General features: G+C 38.2%; 1 protein-coding gene across 6 annotated transcripts in view; it reads right to left on the bottom strand.

Annotated features, from left to right (window-relative positions):
* Positions 1–5623: 5623 nt before the first annotated feature.
* SNX10 (sorting nexin 10) overlaps positions 5624–15912 on the bottom strand; it is an 84346-nt gene continuing 74057 nt past the window's right edge. For 4 of the 6 annotated variants that reach the window (XM_025380846.1, XM_025380845.1, XM_025380844.1 and 1 more), the window contains 4 exons: positions 15044–15144; positions 14534–14632; positions 7617–7829; positions 5624–7161 (listed from right to left, as the gene is read on the bottom strand). In XM_025380846.1, coding sequence (XP_025236631.1) covers positions 7080–7161; positions 7617–7829; positions 14534–14632; positions 15044–15144 — 495 coding nt within the window. In that variant the 3' untranslated portion in view covers positions 5624–7079. Of the gene's footprint in view, positions 7162–7616; positions 7830–14533; positions 14633–15043; positions 15145–15176; positions 15370–15912 lie in introns of those variants that run through there. The other 2 variants (XM_025380849.1, XM_025380848.1) reach the window with 2 other exon arrangements.

The following is a 15912-nucleotide window of genomic DNA, read 5'->3' on the forward strand; positions in this document are numbered from 1 at the left end:
AAATTAAGACAATTTTCAAAAAAGAAAAATAAGAATGAAGAGAGGGGCTTGGAAATCTTTGTTTTTGCAAGTTATAAATATTTGTCATATTAAAAAGTAAATTATGTTTGATTGTAAACTTTAAAAGGTAGGTAACATACAAATTTTTTAAAATCATATTTTGAGAGCAGTCAGTACCCAACTTTAAAAAGTATTTATGAATAATAACATATTAGGAAAGATCAATTGGAATTTCTGTCTCAAAAGTTAAATATTCAGTGCCTGTGATCTGTATTTGTTACTGAAGGCTTCTTTATCAGCAGAAAAGGCAAATGATACCCTGCAAATGTTTCCAGCATGCAACTTTGCTTATCTCCCTGTATTAATGATCCTTATGGCAGTTGTTACATTAACCTTATCACATAGTACAGCAGTAAGGGAAGACTATTGTGAAGGGAAAAAAACATTTTGTTTAATCTCTGGGACCTTTTTTGAACCTAGCAATTTTCTGATTGTCAAGGATGGAAAAAAAAAATGAAAGTTAAACTTTTACTGAGTTTATTTACAATCTCAAAGAAGAAACTGGACATTTCCAAATGGGTGATTCAGTAAACATCATAAAATTTGAAGAGGACACAGATTAAATTATCAACTAAATGCTCATTATGTGAGTTCTGGGTTTCATGGGGTCCACTAGGGCGCTCCCACCAGGAGTCAGGAAGTGGCTCCTGAGAAAGGCAGTCTCTCCTTCAGGGCTCTGAACTGCTCATTTGTGAATATGACATTACCAAAAAAACTCCCATTTGCCCCTCGTAAGACTTCTATCTCCTTCTTCATACAGTCTCTATGTGCACACAGATGAAATTCAGAGGCTCTGTCTTTTAATCCCTCTTTAACTTGGATAATATCAAACCTGACCCTGACACCATTCTACCTTCTCTTCTCTCAAGGTATTCAGAAATCACCTAACTCTATGATTGCAATTAATGTTTGGTTCAGCTACAAATGCTTGAGCTCAACCCACATACTAGCAGAATGAACACAAGTCCCTTCCACTCCCCCACCTAGGTAACATGCTTTTTCCTTTTTTTTTTTTTTCTTTCATTATCCCTTTAATACAGAGCAGGGCTACTGATTAGCAAGAGGCAGTTTGACTCCGGCAATAGGTCTTCTTCACTAAGCCTCACTGTCATGGAAATTCCAGCTGCTACAAGAATAAGAGGCTCAATCCATATTTGCCAGCTCTAATATGAAATCTGTCAGAGCCCAAATTAATGAGTTCCAAATTCCTTACATCACGATAACAGGTTAAGACTGGTCAATTAATTACATAAATCCTTCCCGATTCATTGTGCGTTTGCAGCCCAGATTGTGTCTTACATTACTCCATGACACAAGGCCTTTTGGCTCCTGTTGTTCTGCAGAAAGGCCCCATTTAAGTGGAGGCTGCCTGCCACGGCAAAATGTTAAATGTCACACGTTAAATTTGCACTTTTCTGTAATTGCTTTTGTTTAAAAAAAAAAAAATTAAACGAAAGCACAGGGCTCCCAGTACACTGCTATGCAGAGAGCTGGGATTGTACTGCACGGATCCCAGGGCAGGTCAGCACCTGTGTTTTACCTCTAATAGCACATGCTCCCAGTACCGGGTCCTCTATACGCAGTGGAACCCAGAATGTGCATATTTGTGAAAATAAGCCAAGTTTCCCTAAGATCTAAGATTCTTATCTTTATGAAAGGATTAAAATAGGATTTTCTACATAGCTAGCTTCCCTTGTCTACCAGTAAAAATATTGGATATCTTAAACACTGTCGATCTAGTCACCTTTCAGAAGCGTGTGCATATTATATTTGCATAGGCCTTTGCCTCCAAAAAAAAAAAAAAAAGATATTCCAGATGGCTTTGCTATTTGGATTTGTCACTGTAACACACCTACAGAGAGTGGTCTAATTGAGGACCTCATAATCATCCAGGCCAAATCTTTTCCTTTTTATAACATCACAATGTACCTGGAATCACAGCTAGTTAAAACTTGACCTGGATGTGTGACCTCCAGATTCCTAGCGTGGTCCCTCCACCCCACTACATGCCTCTGTGGACTTGTATGCACGTAGTTGCTGGGTACGGAATGGAACCGGTTCTGGTTGCGTTTCCTGAACCACCTTATTGTGGGCTAGGGGTTCTGCGAATACACCAGCGACCAAATGATGCTCTTAAGAACAACCGACACCTACGTAGGGAGCAGGTTCTTTCTACTTGGGAGCCCTAACACTACTCACTACGCGGGCAGCTCGCCAGACCCAACCAAGGGTGCATTCTGCAGAGGGCGGCTGCAGCCTCCGCACTGGCCCGGCAGCGCCCCCTTCTGTCCTCCGGCGGCCTGGCACCTGATGTGTCAAAGGCCGCGCGCTTTTTCCGGGGACTAGAACACAGTCCCGCTTACAGGGCCTCAGCCTAAAGCAGGTGGAAAACTTGTGTCATGCCCCCCCCCCACACACACACACACACACACAGAGCACCCTGACCCAGGCGCGTTTCTGAACCTGGAGACACGCACTCCTTCCCCAGTAGCCCAGTCTTACCACCAGGCGCGACTGTCCCCTCCCTCTCCAGACGGGAGGGGGCAGGTTAACGCAGCCGCGCGCCCGCCGGGCAGGTTAGGCTCTTGGGGACCTAGAAGAGAAAGGGGTTAACTAATGTGTGCGATGCGTGTGCAGATGACAAAATTTAGGGCGCGTAGAGTTTGCCCGGCGCCACCGCGTCCGCTCGCGGGGACCCTCGGGGGCTGGGCCCCACGGGGCCGGAGCAGCACGGTGTCGCCCCTCCTCCAGCCGGGCTCCAGCGTCTGCAGAACAAAGCCTGGGGACCAGCCCCGGCCACGGCGCGGCCGCCCCTCACCCAGTCCCCGGGTGGCAGGGCCTGCTCCACGCGCACTCTCCAGCCTGGCGGGGCCCTGGAAGCTGGGACACGCGGAGGCCCAGAGGGTCATCGGCGTTCAAGGCAGCCTCCCACACCAAGCGCACCGCCCGGAGCCCCTCTGCACTAGCGCTTTCTGCTTATTGCTCTTTTCCCCAGAAGCCAGAGTCATCATGGTAGCGCGGGAAGGGGCCTCGTGGGCCAGTCTGCAGCAGGTGCGGTCGGGAGCCGCAGGCCCGCGCGGTAAATCGCTGTTTCTTTGCGGTCGTTGTTCCCATTCACCGCCCGCCGCCCCCCGCTCCACCACGGTTCTTTTTTTTTCTTTCCGCCGCGCAGTTGCCATGGGTTACCAGGGCGGTTGCCATGGGTTACCGGACCGAGGCCGGCTGGCTCGCTACCTGCCGCCAGTCGCCGCCGCCGGCGGAGTGGCCCGGGCGGGAGTGGCGGGAGCGCGCGTGTGGGGGACGCAGCGCGGGGGATGCGCGCGGGCCGCGGAGGCGCCGCAGCCAACAGGCGGCCGAGGGTGCAGCCGCGGGAGCGCTATCGCCAGTGGGGTGGGGGGCAAAGCTATAAAGAAGGCCCAGAGGTAAGAAACTAGCAAAAACACAACCACAAGTTATGCCCGTGCTGTGCCTCTAGCAGCAAAGACAAGCGGTGTGGGGTTTTGGATGAATCTACACTTCTCGTCGGGGGAGAAAGGGTATTTTCCTCTTTAGCATAAGCCATTTGCATAGTGTCTTTAGACCAGAGTTTAAATTCAGCAGGAAATTGTAGCTTAATGTTTTGGGGTTTTTTTCTCTTTTTTCCTCTATATCTTTTGAAAAGAAGTCTTTGGAATTTTGGAGAAAGAGAAAGGGTCATTAACTACCAGAGTTTGCGCAGCTAAAATAAATTAAGTGTCCAATGCACTGCTCATGATCTAGAAAAGTTTCCAGTTAAGACAGTTAAGACTGAAGCGCAATTGTGTCTGCTAAAAAGGGACAATGGTGACTCGTTTGTAAGATGCATATGGCAAAGAATAGAACCAAAGTCCTTTGTATATATAGCAAATGTTAAAGAATGTTGCTTATTTACATCCTTCTGAAATTTTTGAACTCCACTCTATTAAAATTATTAATTTCTTATGACCTTTATTTGCAAAGAAAGTTCTATGCTTTGAATGTCAAATTGCAGTAACTAATTTCCGACAGTATTTTGTATTTGAAAATGTGTTTATATATAATAAACTAAGAAAAGGTCTATATTCCAAACAGAAACACAAAATTGTACTGAAATAAATTGTTTCCTTCATTGAAAATATGTTGCTTTGTATTCATAGGATACCAGCTAAATAATTTAAATATTAAGAGGAAGACTATTTAGAAACAATAAGCTTTGTTATTTTTGTTTTAAAATGTTGAGGCTTCCAATGAAAAGGGGTCGTCTTTTATAGCTCAAATACTGAAAACCTTTTTTGTACCACAGTAGCTCAATAATAATGAATCCTTAAGGCATCCAAAAAATACAAACCAAATTCAAAACAGCATCTAGTTTACTGTTGGATATAACGGTGATTGTAGCCAGGCTAAATGAATTTGTTTAACTTCTTAATTGTCATAAAAGAAATTTTGTTCTTTTACTTTATACTGCATATCACTTGTTTGTATTTAATTATTCAATGAAATGTGGACTAGGTTTGAAAAACTGGCAAGATACTTAACATCTTAAGGAATAGTATCTGCTTAAGAATAAATACTTGTCCCTAGTAATTTTTAAAACTTGAAATCTTAACTAGAATTAAGTAACTTTCTTCTAAGTGAGACTTTGTAAGAAGCCTCAGTAACAGGTTGTTGACGTTCACTGTTGACACCTTTGGGTTATATATAAATCTAGTTCTACAACAAAACACGTAAGTTGGCTTTATAGGTGAATAGTTTACCCTTTCAGAATTAGCCAGGGAAAATGCAGTTTTGCTGTATTGTAACCATAAAGAATCCAGGATTAGAATTATTTATATTTAAGTCATATTAAAAATAGTGTTAAATAAACATCTATTCATGTTAGTTACATCAGTAATTATTTTCTTTTCCCTAAAGAAAGCTTTATAAAAAATATGCCAGGGAAAAATAAGAGACAAAGCAAGAAAACCACTGGAAACTGAAGTTCATCTAAATATCTCGGCTGCAAGAAATCAGTTTTAAGAAGCCAGAGTGTGGACACTGAAACAACTGAACCAAGGCTAAATGCCTCAAATATGTACAACTATAGTTAATATTAAACCATGTTTTACCAAATTTCCTCATAAAAAATAAAAAACACTGAGTTTTGGTCTAAGGCAGAATATAGTCTCTTGTATAAAATAAGTGATCCGGCAAAGTTGATTTTTTTTCCCGTTTAATGTAAAAATGATCTCATGACATTTACATACTAAATATTAGGCATTAATATTAATTTTGATGGTTATGTTACATCATCTAAAAATAATATGACAATTGGTGGCATAGTATGTGTTTTTCAAAACTGCTGTAAAACAGAAATAGTGTGAACTCAAACACATATTGCTGAAGGGATGAGGATCGCTCTTAAATGCCTGGATGGCATAAACTTTACATATTAGCATGGTAAGAAATTACTAAATCTTGTGCACATGTATCCTAGAACATAAAGTATAATTTTAAAAAAAAGAAATTACTAAATCTTTTTCTTTTCCTGTATTAAAATAATGAGGATCTAAGACACATTAAATCAAAAATATTTACAAAAATTTAATAATGTTTTAGACCAAAGAAAAAAAGGACAAATTAAAGAAATCATTCTAAATTTAATTTTTTAAATGTTAGTTCTTAGTTTTGTTAGCTTTTTTTTCTGTTGGTTCTTTGAAACAAGCATTGTAAAGACTTTTTAATAATACAATAGCTTTTAAACTCCTAGTGAAAATGAAAAGGTTGCTTTTTGTAGTAGCTTCTGCCACTCTTCAATTAGGCTGGGTGACAAAGCAACAAGTTATCCTAGTTATCTGAAAATATCTTCCTGTTAGTTTCACAGAAATATTTTGTACCATTCAACATGGAAGAAACTTGGGTAATTATCTCAAGAAAATGTTGCCTCATCTGAAATCTGAAGTTCAAAATAGTTTATCTAAGATATCTTTGGGACACTAAAAAAAAAGACATTTTATGAAAATTATACCAATCTTCAAGTAGATGCTTTAAAAGAAGGGGTTTTTAAAAAATGAATAATTATTTCTGAAATTAGCAAGTTGACATCCTTTTCTAAATTATGGGAATATTTATTGGTAAAATTAAATTTATTATTTTTATAAAATCCTTCCTCTGATTTAAGTAGTAAGTAACCACCACTGATACTGAAAGTTATCTAGTGATAAGAAATTGCACATTTAGTCAAAAAATAAATCATTAACCTGTAGTTCTAATTATGCAATGATAATGAAAAAAAATGATTTGTCTCCAGAAACCATTTGTTGAAGCTGATTTTGGACAATGAAAATGTATTTCTGAATCTATATACTGGAATTATAAGTAATATTACTAGCACTATCTATGTTTTTTCTAAGATGTAAACATTATTTTAATATGTCTCTATTCATAAGATACATTTCCATCTAAGCGTGAAACAGAATACTGGAAAGGTTAAATACTCTTAAAATATTTCAGTCGAACACCCAAAAGCGTATAGTGTTTTGCCAGTGCACAGGAGGTATCCACAAAATATCAGCCACATGTCTGAGAGAGGCAGTCTGGTCTACAATGTTACTCTTCATAGGGGTTAACAACATATACACCGTGTTTACTGTTTACGGTAACACTGCCCCACTGATACAAGAAGGAATGCTCTATCTTGATTTTAAATGCTACTTAGTTGCCTATCTTTTTAAATTCAATAAAACCAACTAGGTTTTTTAAAGCATGTAAGTCATTTCATTTGAGGGCAAGATCTTGTTTACCAATAATGCCTGCCTGTAAAGGATAGTATTGCATTCACAGGATTTTTAGCTTTACACAGAAGCCTACCTAAAATAAGACAACATAAAAATACCACTAATAAACAACCCAACAGCTTTAAGAATTTAAATACCTAACATCATGACAGTGAGCTTTAGGTAAGAATGTATTATTACGAAGCTTTCTTCTCTATGACTGGACATAATTTGCTATTCCTAAGATAGTAACATTAGAATTATTTTTCAGGATTCCTGCGGAGCTGTATTTACTTTACATCCATGTGAACTGCTGTCATCACTACTGTGTCCAAGCCCAGAGGATGAACTGGAAAAGAAGAGAGGGGGAAAATAATAAAAAGAGGAAATTGGTTTTCACAACACACTCAAAGCCTGAGTAACAGAGGAGAACTTTAATTATCTCCAGTCACAAAGAGAGACAGGAAATTTGGACTTTTAATTAGCCATTTGGAGTGCAGTTGGGTATTTTTTTAGCTAGATAATTTAAACGCGAATAATTCAAGTCTGACTAAATGAAAGTCACATAATCAGAATGCAAATAATTGAATTTCTACTGCATTCATTAATTCAGTGTGGAGGTGTGTGTGAAGACTACTATGATGAGCTGTCACAGCTCAATAAAATCTCAGTCAATTAATTTTTTCATTATCTTAGTATTACATCAACAAAAAAGTGAAGTGTGTATATATATCTATACACATGCATATGTGCACTATGTGTTACATAAATACATATACATTAAATCAAAATGCAAGGAAATACCTTTCTGAATCGTAATCTATATCATTTTCTTTTTTTCCTTCTTCATCTTCTTCAGGGAAACGTCTGTTCATCAAGGCAAACTTGTGAATTGCTTCTTCCACAGAATACTTAGTCTGCCCAGAAACACACGCCTCAATGTCTTCTGAATTCAGATGGCTCTGTAAGAAGAGGTGAAGGCTGCTATCTGAAAGCAAAAGTGCATTCTGTAGGACTCTGTATTAAAATAGAAAAAAAGGAAAAATAATTGGTGAACAGGATGGTCAGTGATAGGGTAGAAGAAAGAAAAACATTAGAAAATGTACCACTGAAGGTAATTTCTCTCCTGTGGTAAACTTTGTATCAATTATGGGCTCTGCCCATTAAGGGGAGGAAAGCACATGTTAACTTTTATTCAATTATTTGGAAATTTAGGTGGGTAAAAACATGAAGCTAATAGTTAAGAACATCTGTTAAAAGAATAACTTCAAGGACATTTCTTCAATTTACCCATCTGTTATTACCATGTGGATTAATTATGGACATATTTTGCTTAAATAGTCATAGAAATTTATTCTACTTTAAAAAATTTACTGCCAATAGCATGTCAACTCAGTGATCTTTATGGGATAGGCTGTCATGAAACATCAAAACTTTCAACTACTATTAAAAATTATATGAAGTCGATACAATTCTCAGCACATTTTACATTTTAAAACTTTACAAGTATAGTTATATACTTAAGTGCATGTTTACAACAGCTCATGAGAGAGATGGCTTTTTTTAAATACTTAAGGTTAACTATAAATTTCTCCAAAATCTTTAGGAGCACTGAATCTGTGTGTTGTCAAAATGAGGAACCAAATAAAATTGATCCCAGCCAACTTTACCATATATATAATTAAAATATGATAATGTTGTGATGAGTACATACTGCTCTTCCCACATTCAAGATCAAAGTTTACAAAGACAGAACAGATTTCAACCAGGGCATCAGGACTACATGGAAGATTAAAAACTATTCTGTAGCAAAATCTTTAGATGCTCAAATTCATATCAGTGAATGTGTTTTCTCTGAAATGCACATCTTAGAATATGAAATCCAATCAAAGTATACCTTTATATTTAAATAAAAACTGATTTATCTTTTAGCAAAGATGTTGACATATGATAATTTAGTCTCTACGAATAATAGTTCAATAATTATGTAAGAGGAGACACTAAGACCAGATATAGGGGACAAAACTAAAACACTAAAACCAAGTAGAGTTTTCTTCAACAAAAGATATTTCCAGTATAACGATCTGTGAAAAATAGATCATGTATTTCAGACCAAATGAACCTTACCTTATATTCTGCTTGTTTAAACAAGTAATAAGGAAAGTAAATCTCTTTTGGCCATTAATATCAGTTTAGTGAAAATCCAAGGCCATTATAATAAGTCCTTTTCTACAAAATAAAACAATTATTTCTCAACAAAGGCAAAAATGCCTAAAAATGCACAGTATTAAAACCAAAATCTAGCTGTCCCCTTTGCTTCAGCAGGTTTACAGTTTGAGAAAATATTCTTTACTGGTCTATTAGAAGGAAAAGTAAAACCTTTGTGCTTTTTAAAAGGCAAAACCTCAAGCAAAACAGCTAAATCCTTCCTTTTCCCTCTGTGTCCTCAGCCCTGGGTCCTCCCAGAAGATGACCATGTCACATGATAATGATTAATTCACCAAGTACAAGTAGCTGAGTAGTAAATCCCTCTTTACTCTTTGAGATTTATTTTCTACATTTACAAATGTTTACCATTCTGGTTTTAAATACTTCAGATTAAGAGAAGAGTTATAGACAACAATCCATTAATATGAACTTGGATCATGAAGTCTGTGAAGTGAGCAGACTGTTTCCTGTGGCCTCTGTCAGCGGTTTCCTGCCTGCCATCAGTACAAGGAACTGTTCATGGGATTGTACTCACAGCTTTGTTTCTGTTAGAAATGTGTTTTATTTTCTTTATAAAATAATGGGTAATCTTTAAAATTGATTTTAGATGGTTTGAGGCATTACACCACAAAAGTAATGAGCACTAATGCCAATGATACTGGACACAAATTCATTTTAGCTTTATTTCATGTCTGAAGCAATTCTACTGAGCCTTGAACCGCTCACATGTTGTTATTAACTTGCTAGTAACTTAACACATGGGTACAGCAAACAAAAGTGATCAGAGTCCAGGTTGATTGGGACCTCAAGGCTACTGTCCTTTTTCTTGAGCTATAATTCAATTTCCAATTTTACTGTACATTAGACTCATTATTTCCCAGTGTTTTCTTTTTCTGCTCAATACTGCCATCTGGAGGACACACAGATGAAAAGAGAAGGAGCCAGGCTCACCAAGCTCACAATTCCAAAGAGGGAGAAAGATGTGGCTGAGGAGGGAACATCTGAACACTTCCCCAGGCCTAGAGTTCAAACCAGTCAGTCGGCTAGACCGTTTTGGTCTTTGGAATCTCCTCTGTTTCTCTGGCTAAATTCATGCCACCATACTCCATGAGTATGAGTTTTAAATAAGCAAAAATAATTTTTAAATGTATTTATATGCTTTTTATTTTATAGTCAGTTCATTCTGAAATTTAAAATGAAAATTTTTGAGTGTTTTCCCATCTGGTTAGGTGAGCATAATTAATTTATTCTGAGTACTATTTCGCTTACTATCAGAGAGGGCTGTGACTGCCACCATCATAATATTAAATCTTATTTTTTCCTTAGTCATGTTTGTGCCATATTTTCCACAAACAAATCTAATAGCAGAAAATCAATTTCAAACCTAATATAAAGAGTACTTTGTAAAACAGTGAATAAAATGTCATTTGTAGAAACCTCCATTTAAAAAGTATATGATTTTCAAATCTTTATAAAAGGAATGAAAAATAGCCTCTAGGATTTTAAAATAATTTCTAAAAAGATATTTATAGTGCAAATCAGAAGTTATTCCTTTCCCCATAACAATTTTAGACTAAACAAAGAAAAATCTGGTTTTTTCCCTAAATTGGACACAGTTGAAAAGCACAGTTTTCTTCAACATGATTTTATTAGATGTATTATATATATGATGGTTTAGCTAAGAACAATATATAGCTATGCAAAATCATTTCATCCTAACTAAGGATGTCCTGGGTCTACTGAACCCAATACAATGATATATATACACATCTGTATAGTACATGGAAGATTAGCAGTTTGATGTAGGAAAAAAAAATTAACTCAGCCTGTTTAGCTCTTACTATAAGAAAAAATAAAACCTACAAATCTTCATTGAAGATATTCATGATCTGTGCTGTGGTGCCCTCTATTGAATACAAAGACATAAAAATCGTGTGTGTGTAAAACTAGCTGTCATGGTTCAACACTAGCCTTTTGTAAAAAAAACTTTAATATTCCTTAATATTTGAAGAAATACAAAACCATGATACTAAAGTCTAAACTGTAGGGTAAATGTAGTTGTATTAATGGGATGAATTCAGTAAAGAAGGAAAGTAGCTCCCACTCATGAATAAATCTGTTCAAACCTAAACTGAAAATCCCATTCAAACCTAAAAATTAGTAGGAATTCCATTTTCCATAGTTGGAGACTTACTGAGTTTATGTTTTTTAGCCTATAACTTACTTTTCGTAACTATTAGAAGTTACTTTACGTTTATAATTACTCAGGGGCAAGAATACAAAAGGGAGATTATAGTTAAGACTGAAAAAAAATGAGTATATTTGAAAAATCTCACAATCATAGCAAATTTAGCCAGCATTTAAGAGTACTGCTAATTTTAAATTTGCCAGGTCCTGGGATTCATATAGTACATCCACCTTTCCTATAATTTCTTTATCTATAAAACTGAGATAATATCCAACTCCTAAGATTTTTGTAAATACTGAGACTAAAACATGTAAAATGCCAAGCACATAGAAAGTGTTCAATAAATGGTGGAAATTATTCTTATTTGGCACCCAGTCAAAGAAACAATTTTCTAATTCCTCTACAAAGATCAGTACTTTCTTATTAAATATGTATCATTTCACAAATGACCTTAAAGAAAAATAGATATATATACACATATACAAAGACATTGTGGTTTCAAAAGGTTTGAACATATTTAGTGCTTCTGGTTCATAACTTCAAAACTTACATGAAAACCAGGCTTTAAAAATACATGCTAAAAACCTACAATACAAGCATGTTTCCATGTTTTAATGCTGTGGTTTCTAAAATTCCTCTACGAACAAGGTACAGGCTATTGATGGCTGGCCCTACTTAGGTAACCAATGGGGGTTCAGAGGATGTCAGACTGGGGCCAAGACACAGGGCCGAGGTATACATCACATCCAGTTTCCTAAAGTGGACCTGGGTTGGGTGAGGGTAGAGCGCACCAGGGGCAAAGACGTCGAGGGTGCTGCCTTACACAACCCAGGCAAGCACAGATCTGAAGGACACAGAAGGGAGGCTGGGGAGGGTCAGCAGGGGCCGCAGAGCTCAGGTCAGGCCTGAAGCCAGCCCTGTGGTATTTGACTCCTCACTTCCTTCAGGTTTAGGCTGTGTAGAAGCACCAGCTTTCATTTTTAAAGTGAAATATTAACTTGTAGGCAAATGTTCACATACTACTGTGGAACAAATGGTATCACAAGAGAACCCCCTGCCAACTCCATGATTTGACAACCCAGTCGGATGGCAATCCAGATTCAGCGTTAATGAATCTAGCCGTAGCCCTGGATATGTACACAGTGCTCCCCACTAGAATGGAGGTGTCAGGAGGACAAGGACTTGTTCATTCTGTGCAGTCCTATGTCCGCAGCACACAGGATTAAGCATTCACTTAATAAACCTCTGTTGAATGAAGGATCGCTGCATGGTTTTTGGAGGTTTCTTCAAGTCCTTTTCATCTGTAGGACACAACCACTCAGTGAGGTTGGCTATGGGTGGGTAATATTACCCCACTCTATAGCAAACAAAGGCTTAAAAGGAATGAAGTGACTGCTCCAAGGCTCATATACAGCTACCAAAAAAACCAGGAATCATGATTATGGGAGACCTAGAACTCAGCTCCTTGAGTTCCTGAACCAGGACACTTTCTACTATGACATCTGCATCAAATACAACCAGCAAACAGTCAAACCATGCACTATGCAAAAATAACCTGGCACAAGCATAACCCCACTATGGCTGAATGACACTCACAAGGTCATTAATTTAATTTAGGTAGATCAACTGTGGATAGAAAGGTTGTGTTCAAAACAACGAAGTAATTCCTCGTCAAAAACATATACCCTGCACTTAACTAGCTATATAATTCAGAGGCATGTGCTGTCTTCTGGCCTGAAATAAGACTTCCCTATAGAAGACAAGCTGCCACAGCTCCCCCAGGACAACATCTACACTAGAGTGACAGGCAACTCTAGAATTGTGTGGCGGGGACCACATCTCAAGGGAGAGGCCATCAGCCACCTTGGCCTCATAGAGACAACAATTAAAATCAGAGGCCTCCTCTAGGGGAAAAGGCAGGAAAAACCTGGCCAGGTCTCTGTTCTGCCATGCCTGTGATATCCCCCAAAAATACAATGAAATGTTTTTGGAGGACTTGGCTCTGCTCATCTGTTCTTCTGGTCTCTTGCCATGTTTAATCCTCTGGCTTCTCTTCATTTGCCCACTCTCCCTCAATTTATAATCTTGGATCTTTCTGTATGTCTCTAGGACACCTTCAAAGGAAAGGCACTAAGTCAATCTAATAGAAATAAATATTAATATTAATGTGCATACTTAATATCCAAACCCTTTATGAGAGAGCCAAATGGGGAGGAGGCAATATATTATTTCAGGCTAGCTCTAAGGTCCTATTTAGTGAACCCCAAAGGAGATGACTTCAGATCCTGAAACTACTAGAAAAAGAAACAGTTCAGGAGATTGGGTCCTGTCACTAACTAGCAGTCACATGACTCAGCCTATTTCCTTATCTACAAAATTGGAAATTAGGAAAGCACAAGCTGTCTCATGTCTAAGTACATTAAGATACTAACAGCCAACATGAAGACAGCACACACTGCATGCCAGACACTGTCATGAGTGCTTTACAGTCACTAACTCGTCTATCTTCTCAACAACCCTATGAGGTAGGTACTATGATTACCCCATTTTACAGATGGGAAGACACAGGCAGAGAAGGTAAATGATCTGCCCAAGCCCCCAGCTAGTAAGTGGCAGAGTGAGGATCTGAAACCAGCTAGCCTGGCCTCGGAGTCTGGGTGTAAATCAGTGTGCTATATGGCCTCTAGCATTCTGGGTATTCCAGCATTCCAAAGAGTAGCCGGGGAGGGGCAGGGCGGGGGAATCACTGATAGTGTTATCTCAGGCAGCTTTAACTGCAATGCCCACCATCACAGAGTAATCCAGAGTTAATAACTCACTGAGACTGTTCACATGCCACCAAATACTCCTTTATAAACATTCCCTTCAAAGATCAGCATTAAACCATTAGAGGAACCCAGAAGGATATTAGCAGCCCATTATTGAACTGATTTTGGTCTGTAAATTCTAAGCATTGTAAACAAAGGCAGTTTTTAAGAAGCACCTTTTGATAAGTAGGCATATTTGTTTCCTGGCAAATTTTTACTTTTGTCAGCTAAACTCCCATGTAATTTGGATCTGCCTGACAGCTTAAAGGACCATGTATTTGTTATCTAATTGAATTCGTTCATTGTTTTCTTCCTGGAAGACTTGGTCCCAAATATGTACCAGATGATGTGAGCCACAAGATGGTGCTCTAATATAGGAAATGGACCAGTGGGTTTCACTTTAGTGCAGATTATTCGCATTTCAGAAACAGGAACATTCTTCCCCACGCCACCATGCAGCTCTTGCAAAGCGCTTGTTCACACCCCTTGTCTGGACACAGAAGTGTCTGGACACTCACTTTCTGAGGAAATCTTCCAGACCCTGGCGACGCTGATCCACATGCTGGCGATTGTTCATGTTGAAAAACAGGTTTTTAGATGGAAGTTCTGGAAGTTGTCTTAGGAGAAAGAAAAAAAAATGTTTTTAGATGATTAATTCAAGGTGCTTCTGTTACAGAAATCCCTCAAAGTGAAGGCAAATTACGTATGATGATTATTATCACACAATTATTCTATAATTATGATTACACATTATATAGTTATATAATAAGGATATGCGGAAGTCAGTTTAAAGAAAAACCTGTCTTTAAACATTTCTGAGGCCTTTCATGGCCTATACCTATCAAAGTTGGTAAAATTTAAGTGATAAATTTTAAATTCAGATGCAGTAGCTAAAAAACTAAACATACATCTTGTAATCAAGGCAAAAGCCTATAAAAATCCTTCATATCTTATATATCTTAATGAACATCAATTTCAAATATTCAATATAATGACAAAGTCTCCTCAATATACTCTAAATCACTTACACCAGCAACGCATTACTTTGGAGTCTTTGCCTCAGCCACACGAATTCTCTGTATCTTCTTCGTACACAGGATGTTTTCATTGTAAAACACATGCTATTAGTCTGTACAGAAAAAGTAGAAAAATGAGTCTCACCTGAGGGAAAAAAAAATGCATTTCTTGTATCTATAATTCACAATATGATCCCAATATTCATTCTAAATAGGATTTAAACCACGAAACATATATTTATATTTATGCCAGTACTCTGAAATCTTGCATATAACCCAGGAAGATAACAGTCGTGAAGACAGCCAGGATGATGGAAATAAGCAGTGTTGCCCCAGGGCGAGGTATGACCTGGCCACTGCCTGCATCCTGAAGGAGCCTCCTACTCACCTATGAGCACTGCTTTCAAGAATAAATAATAAAAAATAAATCCTAACATATAAATGACAGGTAGGAGCTCCGGTTCATCCGTTGCATTTTACCACCATCCACGTAAGCTGGAGGAGCCTCTGGGGCTTAGAGACACCTCCTCACGACCCTTTATGAGACATTGCAGAAATCTTCATCTCCTTGACATGGCCACCCTGCAGATCACACAAATCACCAGGAATCCTGAAATCACTTTTAAACTAGAGAACAGCCTTCCCTTCTCTGCTGTATGTGAGACAGAGTATGTCCATCCAAGCCAGAGAATGGCTGTAGTGCGTGGGGGATAAGCATCTGGCATGGAGGACAGGCCGACCGGATTTCCAGTCCTGGTTCTGCTACAGGGCAAGTCACTCAAACTTCAGTTTCCTGAGTGCTAAAATGGGATGAACTAGTACATATCTAATTCATAGGGTGGTTGTGAGGATTGATAATAAGCACTTGGCCAATGTTGTCT

Source organism: Theropithecus gelada, chromosome 3 (genome assembly GCF_003255815.1).
Source record: "Theropithecus gelada isolate Dixy chromosome 3, Tgel_1.0, whole genome shotgun sequence".
In the NCBI taxonomy this organism is placed as follows: Eukaryota; Metazoa; Chordata; class Mammalia; order Primates; family Cercopithecidae; genus Theropithecus; species Theropithecus gelada.